This window comes from Onthophagus taurus, chromosome 8, assembly GCF_036711975.1.
Source record: "Onthophagus taurus isolate NC chromosome 8, IU_Otau_3.0, whole genome shotgun sequence".
NCBI classification, from domain to species: Eukaryota; Metazoa; Arthropoda; class Insecta; order Coleoptera; family Scarabaeidae; genus Onthophagus; species Onthophagus taurus.
Genome location: NC_091973.1, coordinates 3,290,361 through 3,305,602, shown reverse-complemented (window position 1 = coordinate 3,305,602; position 15,242 = coordinate 3,290,361). Strand labels below are relative to the sequence as shown.

The window sequence follows — 15,242 nt, the reverse complement described above, 5'->3', positions numbered from 1 at the left end:
ACCGATGTAGATAGCGCCGGCGAAGGCGTATCAGGTAATGGGGTGAGGATACAATAGTAACGCACCCCGACCTGTCATAATATATTTCTTGCGCAGTTACTTCCTCATTTTAACGACCGATCTTTATCGTAAGGCCCGTTAAGACCGAAACATTATTCCAGGAATTTATAACGGCTTAATAAGGGACCTGCTCCTTCGCGCTGCCCTCTACCGGTGGCAACGACGTTATCTTTACAGATTTCCGTGTCACAATTTATAACTTTTTCTCCTCATAATTTAAGTTATACATACAACTTCACTCCTACAACGATGTTTTTTCAAAATTTTATTACAAAAAAATATATATATCGCACAAGACGTTGGCGTCTCAATTTCCGGTGTAATCTTGAAAACAAGATTTACAGTGGCGGAAACTCTCCCGTCGTATCAGTGTGTATTTAATTAGAGCATTTCCTCCGTTGCACAATTTACATTTTTCGGGTCGCGTCGCCGAATAAGGTCCCGTTATTAATGACACCCCTGTAATGGGGCGCGTGCCACCCCCTCTCTGGCCGATGCTAGATAGAGCGGGAAGGCGACTGTTTCTAAATGGAAATTCAACGCCGATTTATCATTCACGGTCACTTTCCGACGTGCGTCGTTGATGATTTTGGACGAAGAATGTCAGTAGAAAAAAAATAAAGAAAAATAAATGTATTGAAATTGTTCTTATCCATCTTCACCATAAGATAATTAAGTTATAAACCAAAATAAAATATACTAAGGTTCTACCTTCTTCGGTAGAAGACCCTACAAAACACATAGGTAATCCAATCATGTTAAAAACACCTAAAATTAGCTTAAACTTACGTCAATCTTATAAACAATACACATATATTAGTTAATATCAAAGCGCGCGTTCTTTTTAAGGTTTGAGGTTAAGTTGTGTGTATGACGGTAAAGTAGATATCTGATCAATATAAAATATGGGATGCATTTCAATCTACTTTACCGTCATACACACGACTTAACCTCAAACCTTAAAAAGAACGCGCGCTTTTGAAGATGTGCTTTGATATTAAAATTTGATGATTTGAACAATTTATCTAATGTATGTGTATTGTTTATAAAATTGACGTGTACTTACGTGTTTTGTAGGGTCTTCTACTGAAGAAGGGCAGGGCAGAATTTATTTTGGTTTATGACTTAAAAATAAATTTGTAATTCTTGTATCGACTGAAACTTTTTTCAAATTGGTTTTCGTTTAATATACTTTTAATGAGATTACTTTCGCAACTACTTATTTAAATTGGATTACTTGGCCGTGCAATTGGAAATTGCAACCCCAGAGAAAATTTGTAGTAAAACTAGTGAATTCTATGTAAATTTAGCGAGGGGCGAAGTCGTAAACTCCATACCGGCTCTAATTTGTAAGACGTTGAAAAAAGAGCCGGGGGACGGCGTCCGTTAACGAAATTTACAGACGATAAAACGGGCGGCAATTAAAAATACTGCCGAGAGGATTAATTACGGAAGCGAGTCGGAATTAAAGAAGAAAGGTGCGATTTATCATCTGAGAAGCCGTCGTCGATGCCGCCGCCGCCGCCAGCGACGCATCTACCGTTTAAGACCGTTTTGTAATAAGGAAGGAGTTTGTTAGTGCACGGGGTCGTACGTTATGACCTCACGGGACGTGGGAAAAGCCTTATATATACAGGGTGATTGATATTAAATAATTTCCCTAAAAAAATTTTTTCCTTTTCAAAATTTCCTTCTTTTTGATTTCAGAAGCTGAACTTTCGTAAAGCGACTACCGTCGCGAATCCAAATCCAATCACCATCTCCGTCGGCATAAGTCGAGGCTCTATTTTGGTTTATAGCTCTAAATTATACGGTCCACGTGCGTAATTGGCTGCGGCGTGCGACGGCCCCGGTCAGAGAGAGGGCCGAGAAGGTCCGAGAGAAGGCCGCGGCTGTCCCACGTTGATTACATGGCTGCAGCCGCAGCATCTCGCGTTCGCCTTACCATATTACAGAGGGCGGGGGAGCACGCAGCAGGGGTCACTAGTCCCTGCAGGACCGCTTGAGGTCACCTATATTTCGGTGACACCAGACGCGCGGCGGCTTTTAACGTCAACGTCAACCATCATCACCATCGCCGATTACCAGAGGTAAATATTGACTTCTCCTAAGGGCTCTCGGACAAATACGACGGAATTCTAATTGAGTGCGAAGTATATTGCTTGGGGGAGAAACGACGTCGTGACCCAAAAATTACCAGAGGAGACAGATCTTCATCATCAAACAAACGTTTTCATGGTCAATCTCAATCACAGATTTTTATTTATTTATAAATTATTTATATATATACTATAATTTATTACAAAATAATACACTAAAACCTCTACTTCTACTTTTAGTTCAATAAAAATTTACAACAATATAAAGTTGAATAACAACTAAAACTAGAACTAACACTCGACCTAGAACTAGAAACATTCGGGTTTAGCCGTACGTCTTTCAAGACGGCTAAACCCGAATGATTCTAGTTCTAGGTCGAGTGTTAGTTCTGGTGACATTGTTATGTAGCGCTAGTAAGCACTAAATTTTATATTGATATTGAACTAGAACTAACACTAGCATTAGAACTAACTACATACATATGAATGTTTCTGTATATAAGATGATATACAGGAAGTTAGAATCCTTAAAGTAAGTAGAGTTTTGTCGTGAAGAGTAAATAGAAGCAGTCTGTGAAGTCATATATTTGGATAAAATTCTAATCCCGGTAGCTTTGCGGTTCGCTAAGAGTTAGTTGAGTGCAAACTCTTGTTAAGATCCGCGCCGTTACGCGACGCGAGCGTAATCCGCGCCCAGAGGGGCCGTAACGCGCGCGTAGTTTTCTTAACTTCCGCTAGGTTAAGAGGACGGCAATCTGGAATCGAAGGCGCGAGAGAGGCTTGGTCCCAACGCTTCCTTGAGTTGGGAAGCGTCCCTTAATCGAATCAAGGGGATCCCCCCCGGGGAGTCTGGGCCGCGTCCATTACCGGACTCGCTAATAACTTTTTAAGACCGCGCCGTAGAACGTCATTACGAAATGACTGCCGACCCCGAAACGTAAGTGTCGTTAGTGGATCCTTTTTACGACCGGATTTCCGAGGACTCCGCGAAGTTCCCCTTCGGAACTAATTCGAAGTAAACTAACCTATGCCACCCGGTAACCTTCCGGATTCAGCTAAAACAGTGAATCATGAGCGGGCATCTTTTCCTTATATTCCAAAAGGAATCTAACATACACGGTAATTCGCCACCCTTCGAATACATAAATGTAAATACGGCGAAGGTCGCGCGTACCCCATGTTTTCGATTAATATCTTCAGTCGAAGGGAGTTGAAATGAATAATTGCCAACAGATTGCTCGGTGCTACAGGGTTTGTATAATGGGGGCTGTCGCTTCCCGTCAATGGGGGCGACTATTATGTTACCGACTGACTGACAGCGGGACGTCGAATGCAAATTACCACTACACTGCCTGTTCTACATAAATGAGTTTAAATTGCCGCGGAATTAGCTAACACGATTATATTTTCCACTACCCTCTTTCACATTTCTCCTCCCATACACTTGTAACCCGATATTATTTAAAATAAATTATCTTTCAAATCTTTATTTTATTCATTTTTTTTGAGTGATCCCTTTTAAAGTAAAATGGCACTTAAAACTTATTGTCATTCTAATTTTCTTAGTACGAGGGGTGAAATTCTACTATTGCTGCGTTAAAAACTCACTTTTAAGAAAGGGGAGAAAAGAATTTTTAATTTGGGCGCTTCTTAAATCAAAGAAAAATATGTTTCCTAATGTTTTAAGTTTGCGAGAATACGTGCCAGATCTAGTGGAATACTGTTTATCATCAACGTATTTTAGCTGGAAGACGCTTTGAAGAAGAGCCAGCGGAAACCAAAACTATGGCTCCGATATGTGGATGACACGTTTGTGATATGATTAAGTCCCATGATTCCATCCCACGATTAAGTTTACTATGGAAACAGAAACTGCCGAAAAACTACCTTTCCAAGATGTGTTGGTCACCAGGACGACAAATGGACATATGGTGTATATCGAAAGAAGACCCATACCAACAGGTACTTGCAGGCATCATCACATCATCATCTCCAATAGAAGAGGTCCGTGATCCGTACTTTATTTCAGCGAGAATATCAAGATAACTTGAAGAAGGAGCAACACTTTTTACGAAGCGTGCTGCAGAAGCAGACATCAACCGGGCCATCAAACAGCGAAAGCAGAGGGAGGACGCGGTAAGTACAAAACCACTTGGATTTATCTGTCTTCCCTATGTTTCAGGTGTTACGGAACGAATTACCAGGCACCTCAAGAAAAACAACATCATAGTGCGGCAAAATTCGGAACACACTCCCGATAAACTAACTCCATTAAAAGTAGCAGGAGTCTACCGACTATCATGTAGTTGTGGGAAGGTTTACGTTTTCCAAACTGGACGTAACGTCGAGTGCCGCATCAAGGAGCATGAAAGAGATGTAAGGTTGATGAAGATCTAACAGTCGGCGGTTGCGGAACATTGCCATACAGAGGGACACCAAATAGACTTCGAACAAACAAAGGTGCTGGTTAGAGACAACAGATATTACCAGAAACTGACAAGAGAAGCCGTAGAGATCCATCGACATAGAAATAACGTCAACAGAGAGGATGGTTGCAACATGGCATCCGAAACGTCAAACCTTTTCTTAAAAGACGCACTGCAAACCCCGCAAGTTTCTAGTATTAGTTCAATTTCCTAATGTTTATTTATATTTATTTTTGTTCTTTATATTCAAATAGATGATACGAAATAAAAAAAAAATAAAAAGAACAGATTGAAGGGAAATGTAATGGTTGAAAAAAAAAAGAACGTGTAGGAGAGGAAAGCAGTTGAGGATTGGGTCCTGCGGTCGTCCTGCGAAGCGCCGAAAAGTTGCCCGAGGGTCGGCAATATGTCGGCGGTCATAAATCTTCGTTAGGATGACTAACGGCTATCGAAGACGCGACTCCCGCACAGAAATATTACGTAATTTATATGGAAATGCGTCGGATTCCGCGTCATTGGGAGATATGAATGAAAAATTCAGTAGCCGGCCGCGAGAGGACGCGTCGGAAAAGGAGGAGGATCGAGTTGAAGGCTCTGGAGGCCGCAGATATAGAGAAGGCCCCCGGTTTCCTCCACTTATCTGCCCTGATGTTGATTTTGCCAACGGAATGCCCTGCGATTTATGGGCGCGACGCGCCTCCGGGACGGAGCAATAAGCGCGTGCCTTAACTTTTTCATCAAAGCGTAAACAAGTCGCAGGAACGTTAGGAGGCGCCCGAAAAAAAGGACGCAGGATAATTGTCTCGCGCGTTCCGCTCGGCTTAATAACCCGCCTGCTCCAAATTCCGATTTCCGCCTCTTTTCGAACCTTCAGACCTCTTGCCTTTAAAATTAAAACGCCTTACTCCTCAACCACCCTAAATATTTTCGATCTTAATAAAACCCACCAACCGTCAATGCACTCTCGGTAATAAACTCCACGACGATTGCCAAAGTTTTTTATAACCAAAAAAACTTTTTAATACATTCTTGTTTCATTTTAAAAAATACATCATCAGGAGCATCCCAAAAATTTCCGAAAAAACTCCCACAAGTATAAAGAAAATTTTATAAATTTAACGGTGCATTTAAAAGAATGGGGTCGAATACGTAATTGAATAAATTTCATTGGAACGTTTATTACGAAAGACGTTCGAGTTTGTTAAATGTCTCGGAACGGCATCGGAAAGGAAAGAAATTAGCCGAGAGGTCTTCAATTTGGTTTTGTTCCCTTTAATTCCCAATTCCCCGTTATTGCGTAGCCCTCCCGCGGTGAGTCTAAAAAAATCTAAAGTGGCGACGAAGATCCCGGATATGAATATAAAGGGCGATCACCGAACGTCCACCGCAGTATAGGTTTGCCGTTATTGCCGATGAAGGCTAGGATAGGTGACGGCGGCGACCGTAAAACAAAGCCACCAGCGACCTTTAAAGAATTTTTTTCCTCTCCCCGGACCCGCATTACAATTGGAAATTGAAACGGGCCTTATCGTCGCGGTAATAGAGGTCCACCAGTCGTACTTTTCGAACCGAATACGACCTGCCCCGTGGTCCGGTGGAGTAAGGTAATAGCCGATAAATGATTCAAAACCATCTACGACTCTCTCTCTCCGTAACTTCTTTTACGGTCCGCGATACTCTTTTCCCGATCGATTCCGTTCGCCCGTGAAGAAGAGAACCAACTCTCAAATCCCCGTCTAATTCACCAACGCCGCCTTCTCATTTTCCGTACCTTGTCCGTACGCCGTGTGCGTAACTATCAATTTTACGTTCGTTATTACCTTTCGAATACACTGGGAACGAAATTGACAAAATTACATTATTGACATCTCTCTCACTCATTTCTTATATTCACTATACTCATTATATTCTTCATCATCACCAATCTTTCCACTACTAACCTTACCGGTTAATATTAAACATTTTTTCAATATTCTCACAGATATACTCACAGAAAAGTTTTAACGCAGTACTTAAGAATCCTGAAGAACATCAAAACAAGAAGACATGAGCACACAACCTAAGTATTGGTGATTACAAAGTATTAAAACGAGATCCATGGAAAGTAGTCACTATGATGAAAGGAACCATACACAAGCAGCCATAATAGTAAATCAAGCTGAAAACATTTCTAGTTAAGAGTTGCAAAGAGAAACTGACTTTAGGATTGATAATTTGAATTTTTATGGTTTTTGATAATTTTGCAAAACATTTTTAAAAAGTCGATTCTTAAGATATCTTGATGCAAATATTGGCTATTTATAGAAGAAAATATGTACTTTCTTATGAAAAAAACCGTGCATGAAAAATTTTATTCGTTTTTGAGATAATAATTATTAAACTAAACCTTAATTTTTATGATTTTTATTAATGTAGAAGAAGGCAGCGCTGCTATGGTGAATGTGGTGAGGAATTTGCCGATTTTGAGTTAATTGGACAAGATTTCAATGTAAGGTGCTCATCATGGAGGAGATAGAATGGTGATAAGAGAGACAAATTTATTAATGAGTAGACTATCATAAATAATAGGGTTGTGCTGAATGATGATGATAATGAGCTAGCATTTCAAACTGTGATGAAAGGTAGTCTCGCCTCTTCCAGATCCGGAGAGTCCGGAAAAATCATTAAGGTTGCTTGAATCCATACAATGTTAAATAAAGAAAATTTACCAGCAGAACAAGAATTAAATTCGATCAAGACCATTCCATCAACTGATTAAGTATAATTTATCCAGCTAAATGCAAAACTATGATGACATGTTGAAAGATTTCAGAACATAATGTGTCATGATCTATCAACTGTGTTAATATTATGGCTAGGGAGATCATTTTTTATTAATTTTGATTTCAGTTTTGCTCCTGAAGATGTTATTATATCTTGAAATCCGTAGAGTGTGATAATGAATTTTTCTGGGTTATAATAAAAATGAAGAAAAATCAAAGTATGAAATAAAATATGGTGTTAGATATTATGAAGGTTAGGAGGATACCGCAAGAAATTTACGAGCGGTAGGCCAACATTAGTTCGTTTTGGATGTAATAAACGGGATCTTAGTATTGCGGTTGGATTTCCTCGTTTCTAATAAAGTCGGGCTGCGTTAACGCCTTTATTACTCGCGGGCGCGCGTCCTGTGGCGTATATTTGTAATTGATTAGAATCGGAGTCGCCCCCAGGACGGACGGAGTTGCCGTCGTTTACCGTCGCACGACGGAAACTTGGACGTGAAGCGCCGCCGGAATCCTAATTCGACGGGCTCGAATAAATAACTGAATTAACATTCCCGCTACTGGCCGACGCGACGCGGCCGCCTGCATACGAAATACCATGAAAAACGCGTCGACGCGTGACTTCCTGCGGCAGGTAGGCTCGAAATTGATCGGGAATCTGGGAGCAGCCTTTTTATGATTTCTATCTAATTTAATTAAAAAATAAAAAGGATGAAATCATTTTCGGGACACCTGTATAACCCGTATAATCCTGTATAGTTGTTCATTCATAACCACTTTTTTATACATTAAAATCAAATTATTTATAAATTAAATGAGTTAGCTTTAATTCAATATCAATAAAAAAATTTGTTATGATTTAATGATTTAATATACAGGGTGATTTAGTTAGAGTCGAAAAACCAGCGGGATGTTTTTCGATTATCAATACGACGGACATGTGATTGACAAGGGCCGGTCGAAATTAGCGCGGGGCCGATGGGTGGCGACCGGACAGGAGCGCCACGAAGTCTGCCACGAAGGCCTCGGCTGCAGGAGCAGGAGCAACAGCAGCATCAGAGGCAGATCCGAGAGCGGATCCTGGGCGGCCTTGGACGCACGGTAAGTCTTGGAATACCGATCGGTGCGTTTTTTGCTACGAAAATCGCGTATTAACATAAGAATTTACTATCGTCTAAGTGTACTTTGTTAAATTCCGTCTGAAAAGTTGGCGGCGATAAAGGTATTTTTACGAGACGGCGTGCGTCTTTTGTTCGTTGATTTTCTGTCGGCCGCCCATCGAGGCAAAAAGCCACGTCACCGCACGACTTCACTTCGTCTCCTTTTACTTCTTTTCCTCTGCTTCCCTTAATTAATTACACCCCAATCGCATTTTTTTTAAATATATTCTTACATCTTGTAGTCTTGATGACTTTTTAATACTTTTAAAATAAAGAATTTACTTTTTAAATTATAAGTCACCTTATATACAGACCTTTGTATTTATACTGCTTAAGTTTGCAGAAAACAATGTTGGAAGCAACAGAAGCGTGTTGGTGGACCATGAAGGAATTAGTCCTGCAATTAGCTGAGAACAAAGTGGAAGTAATTATTATGGAAAGCAGGAGAAGATTAACAACATAGACAAGCTCTCTAACCGTGATTCTATAAGTGTCTAACAGAGATATGGAAACTTGCGACAAAAATTTGCAAAAAACAACTTCTTCTTCAAATAGTTGAAGATCATAGCAACAACAAGAACTTAACAACGTTCCGCCAAAACAATCTGCAAAAAACGAGAGCGGGTCTAGGCTATGTAAGATCAATTAATAGGTTGAGGTGCATAAAACATTTCTTCTCCACAGTGCCAAAAAAAGAATTAGATGGGGATTAGGATATCTAAGAAGCAAATTATTTTTACACTTTTATTTTACACCCTATATATGCAAAACGCGAAGAGACAGGGAGAATAGAAGTATTTTAATCGCTACCGGTTTTTTTCTCCCCGGAGTAACAAGTGGTAGCTTGTAGCAACCGAGGAGGCTTATCCCTGGAGTGTTTGTCTTAATTATCGGAACGTCGCAGGACAAGCTAGTCATTAAAATAAGGTCCCTCGAGCGGGAGGAGGCCGCGGCGCCTACGGTTTCGAGCTAATCTCGTCGTTTGTATCGCATGAAGGCAATAACATCGGAACCTGACAGCGCATTTATCGAAAAGTGCCGGCCTTTCCAATAAACCGTGTGCCGAAGATTGATTCGAACGCGGTGTCCCGTCGCGATGAACTACTCTCTCCTCGTGCGCCCGGTTTATAAACACGGTTCCTTGGAGTTAAGAGAGAACACGATTCCTGGAAAAGGAAAGTATTGAAAATATGCCGATAAAACATCGATTTGGAGTGGGCGAAACAAGAAAAATGACAAGGGATCTTTTGGTATGACGCCACCCTCGCCCCCAAGATTAGTAGGGTATACGTCAAATCCGTTTTAATTTAAGTGGGATATCGCGGTGACCGCTGGGGGAAGTGGATCGCTTGTATCATCGTAACCGATTGTAAAATACATCCCCGACCAAAACCTTCATTCCGTATCCACGAGAAGGGCGACTTCGGACGTTGCATAATAATACCATAAAACCGTTTTCTTCCCAGCTGACCACCCTCCCAGTTGCCAATCATTTCCTCTTCTTTCTAAATAGCTTAACCCAAACAAAACTTAACCCAATGAATTCACGTTTTTAATTTTCCCTCAATAAAAACGAAAGCCCTTAATTCCGACGCGTGACCTCCCAGCAACAAGTAATTAAAAATACCACCCCACATCGTGAAACGGGATTTGAGTGTCCACTTCATTTGCATGCGGGCAGTTTGTAGCCCGTAATCCGTACGCCTTTATGTAAATATCATCGTATAAATCATTGGGGTTAACCTATTAAGCACCTATTAGTATTTTTAAATAATAACCCTCTTAGTATTTCAACAAAAAATGTTAAAAACAAAATCGTTTCGATAAATTTAAGATGCACGTGCCCGTAAAGTGATTTTAAATGTAAATTAAGCGAAAAAAAGACGAGTCAAGCCATACAAGAAAAGATAGACTCAAATCACAATACGCGTTGATGGAATAGATGGTTATCAACATCCCCGTGCGTTGTTATCGCGACGTTTCCGATAGATGCTTCGATAGAGTTCAATGTTAGTTATAAGAAAGACGAGATCAGCTGATTTGATCGAGTTGTTATGTTACGAAGGTAGCCGAGCCGTAAAAAAATGAAGGTGTGAATTTAAAAAGAGATGACTTACCGCGCGTTTACCGATGACGGGTTGCCAACTTCGTCGACGCTCGGTTTCCTGGAAGCAAACCAAAAGTCAGGAAGGTGCCGGACGTCAGCGCACAACATTGCTTCGAACGTGACGGGGTTGAATAGTGAACTACGGGTAACGCGCCGCCAAAAGCGACTTCGCACCCCTGCCGCAAAGCAACCCCCAAAATAAGTCCTATATCTTCATATCGCCCCTCTCTCTACTACCATTTTCGCTCCCTTTTATGTGTACCGTTTTCGCGAAGAAGATTCCGCGAGGTCAGCAACGGACTTCGTCCGTCACGTACCTTCGCTAATCGAGACCGCCTCGATTAAGAAACGCTGCCGCTAATTACCACCGCGTTATCCCGACGGATTAACAGGAAGGCAAGCTTTGATTTATTATCTCAGCTACAGTTATTATCTTACAAGTATTAATGGAAACGATCGCAAATTTCTTTAAAACGTTACAAATAAAAAGTAACTTAAATACTTCTTCTCACTTTACTACAAAAAATGTTGTGCACACCTCCCATACATTTTTTTGTCTATTAATAGCTTTTAAGTCACTACATACTAACTCCTACGCAAAGCTTATAGTTATACCCAAGGCAAGTCAACTTCTCCAATTACGATAATAAAGCACTTAAAGAGCTACTTGATTTATGTATGTTTAGTTTGCGTTTAGTATTTGAGATTGTTTTAGTTCAAAAATTTTTATTAAAATACATCATATTTTATATTTATCTCTATTCTATATTTTATCTCTATAATAAAAAAGTGGGTTAGGTTGGATTCAAAATCCAACCCAACCCAACTGTATGTTATTTTAAATACATACAATTGGAAGCGAGCTGAATTGATACTAATCGAGATCCAAGAAAAATGAAATTTGATCCAAAATATCTACCATAAATGACAAAAATCGTGGAATAGATATACTGCCTAAGTTTGCAGAAAACAATGTGGCTGCACTCATAGTCAAAACAGCGGCAAGAAAAATCATGATGACCTTCCTCAGCAGAGTGTTGGTGAACCATGAAGGAATTAGTCCAGCAATTAGCTGAGAACAAAGTGGAAGTGATTATTATGAAAAGTAGAGAAGATTAACAACAAAGACAAGCTCTTACAGATCGTGGGTTATTATATAAGTCTCTAACAGAGATATGGAAACTTGCGACAAAAATTAGCAACTTCCTCAGAAGAGTAATGGTGATGAAGGAAGAAGAATAAAGGAAGATACTAAGAAGATAATGAATATTTGAAGAACATAGCAACAACAAAAACTTAACAACTTTGCGACAAAACAATCCAATTTTACTATCATTTACGTCATTAATAGGTTGAGGTGCATAAAACATTTCTCCTCCTGGGTGCCAAAAAAAGAATTAGATTGGGATTAGGATATCTAAGAAGCAAATTATTTTTACACTTTTAATTTTTTAACCTCCGCCGAAATTGAACCATGAATTCCCAAAACTGGATTATCGGTGACCCACTTAGCAATTAATGTTACAACCTATAAATTTTCAGTCAAATTTAATTTTATCTAAAAACTGATAATCAATATTGTTGATTTAATTACACCTAATTATAAATATATATATTATATACCTAATTTGCATATAGTTCAATGTTATTAAACGTTAATTCCATTTTAGATTTATTAAAATATAACACCAAAAACTTGGTCCTCAAACTAATTAGATTAGCTTTGTGGTGTTGACAAAACTTTGTCGAATCCGACATTCATATATTGACTTCAAATAACAACATGAGAACACAACAATGTTATATACACATTTAGGTAGATATTTTTATATTAAAGTCATAATGATGTATGTTTATGTGTGTGTGGAAATTGTGAGTGAGAGATTGGTTTTTATGTGTGGGGGTTGTATGCGGAAACAGTTATTTTGAAGTGTACAGAACTAAAAATATGAAGAGGGTGAAGGAAGTGTAGGAAGGTCGCGGGGGTTTGTTGAATAAGTAAAACTGTCGGATGTCGTATCGTTACGTATTCCGTAATATGTCGAAGGCAAGGAGCTCGCCCGCATTCGGCGACGGTATTAGCGCTGTATTATTTACCCGAGACGGGAACGGTCTAATATTCTTTAGTGCGCCGGCGGAGTCGCCTAAGGGCCCCCGGCGGCGGTTTTTTTTCTTATTTTTTTTAAGCTGAAGAATGATTTACGGCGAACAAAAATACCCGAGCCGACTTATTAAATTAAAACGGCCGGCGTCATTTTTTATTAATACTTACCGCCTTGGCCGTGTGTCGCGCGAGCTTGTACGCGATCAGTAAAGGTAATTTCGAGTTGTCGCGCCGCCTTAAATAAATTGACGTACCATTTTTACCCGATAAGTGATAATACGTTATTCCCGCGCGAGATTAATACGACTCCTTGTGGATCACAGCAGGTTATTGCTAGCTCGACCCAGGGGGAGTCACTACCGAAAAAAATATCTTGTTTGTTATAAAACCCCCGATTTGATATCTTCTCTCTATTTTATATTTTATTTAAAAATCACTTTTTAAAGTCATAGACATAAGGAGTCGTCATATACAGGTGTCCCGTATCATCCGCATCAGAGCATTATACGGTTGAAGGAATTTAAATAGCGGAATTTAATATTCACGGAAAAAGTTTATTTCTCTTTCCGTGTCGAATCTATTGGTGAGTACACAGAAACGTGTTATGAACAGCGCGGCGGACCGGCCCGATTTTAAACGGGAACTGTTTAATGCGGTTATTATAAACATTTCGAAAAATCGCTTCAGAATAATATATCCTTCAACCGTATATTGCTCTGATGCGGAAGATACAGGACACTTGTATATTAAATATACCTCAGGGATGAGGTGTACACAACAATACTTGTTAATGTTATTTTTAAATAAATATTATTATTAGTTTCCGTTAAATGTGGAATAAATCGAATCCTTGGAGTTAGCGATCAGATAAGGTTGGATGCGCGACAGTTGAATAATATAGTTTTGTCGGAGTATAGCAATCGGTCCCGGGGACGGCCGCGATCGTTCCTAACTATCTCGGGATCTACGCCCGGTTGGAGGACGAGCTATTAATTGGTCGGGCAAACCAAAAAGCTCACTTACCCGGACGGGACAATGATATAAGTTCGGAGCGCGCAGGCGGCGGCATCCTCTGCGGGTACACCACGGAACACAATAAATTCAATTAGTATTTAACTATATTGCGGGATAATGGCGTTCGTTATACGGCGAATTAGTCGCGGGGATCGATGCCGATTCGATAAATCCGACGGCGCCTTTAAAAAACCGCGAATCCCGATCTATACATCTTTGGTATAATTAACAAAAGAAACATAATTTAACCTTTTACGTTTTGTACCGTTTTCCCAAAACGAGAATGCACAACTTGTATTCCCCCTATTTTTTTTTGCTTTTTTTTTCTAACGATAGTTTGATGTAACCGGACGTGTCGTAGGGTTTGTTTTAATCTTAATCTTCCGCTGTCCAACAGATGGCCGTACATCAAACAATATTGCAGGACGGTAACACGGGTTTGATTTATAGCGAAAAAACTAGAGAGTAATTGCGGTAGTTTCCACAATCCACCCTCGAACCGGACCGAAGCGGGTTTGTGGGGCCGCCATCGTCGTATCGGTGGTTTTAATTATCGTATTTTTGCTTGGGCCGTGCCGGAACCATATTCGGACAGGCGACCATCGGAACGATGGAACACAGTGGTGGAAAAGGTCGGTATCGACGTGGATACGAAGTTATGGTTCGCGTGTCGGTACGTCGAGCGCCATTAATCCTCGCTGGAAGTCGGCCGTTTTATTTTTATTACGCGTAAAAATAACGAAATGTTTTTTGGTCGCGCTCTTATAAATACGAGCCGGCCGAAACCGGACCGCGTCTTCTCTCGGCTCTCGATTCTCGAAAACGATTAGACCATAGTCGGACGGTGGCCCGTATATGGGATAGTATTTGTTTCGCGGAACCGTAGCGCCGATTTCGACGCGGTTTTAATCGCGCCGGGGGCCCGCCGAAGAGACCGTCATCGTCCCCGAAGGCCCCCCGGCATTCCTCCCCTCGCCCCCGTACGTTTATGAGATCTCTAACTGCGCTATAAATCAACACCCCACGCCGTCGTACGTAATTAAACGGGACTCGACATTCGCGTCCACCTGTCGTACCCACTACACAATTCCTACTCATTCTGACTTCATATCATTTCCTATCATATCGACATTTCATAATTTTCTACAACTTTTTTTTTAAATATACATAATTTCTTACTGTTGATCGATGTTTTTATTAAAAATTCCTTTCCTTTACATGTTTCGGTACATCTTAGATAAGCCATCATCAGAGGATTCTACAAATAAATATCAAATTATAGATAATCAACTTTAAAGAATGAGGTTATGTATATTCCCTCGAAACACTAAATTTATTTATTACTTACATCGTCAGTGAATTTGGAGGACTTACATCCTATTATTTACTATTAGGATGTATTTATCGTATTGTTCAAACATTAAAATTAATTATTTATAAACATTGACCTTGCGGCTTCTCGGACGTTTCCGGTTTTTAGCGCGCTCATAACTCATAACCTAATTTC

The 15,242-nt window shown here is 40.1% G+C and overlaps 1 protein-coding gene across 6 annotated transcripts in view; it reads right to left on the bottom strand.

Annotated features, from left to right (window-relative positions):
• The window catches only part of LOC111425442 (PAS domain-containing protein trachealess), a 44,353-nt gene that overhangs the window by 22,254 nt on the left and 6,857 nt on the right, over nucleotides 1-15,242 (bottom strand). For 3 of the 6 annotated variants that reach the window (XM_071198672.1, XM_023059454.2, XM_023059453.2), the window contains one exon: nucleotides 10,628-10,675. The exons of 2 other annotated variants lie outside the window; for them this stretch is intronic. In XM_071198672.1, coding sequence (XP_071054773.1) covers nucleotides 10,628-10,675 — 48 coding nt within the window. Of the gene's footprint in view, nucleotides 1-10,627; nucleotides 10,676-14,914; nucleotides 14,994-15,083; nucleotides 15,218-15,242 lie in introns of those variants that run through there. One more of the 6 variants, XM_071198673.1, reaches the window with a different exon arrangement.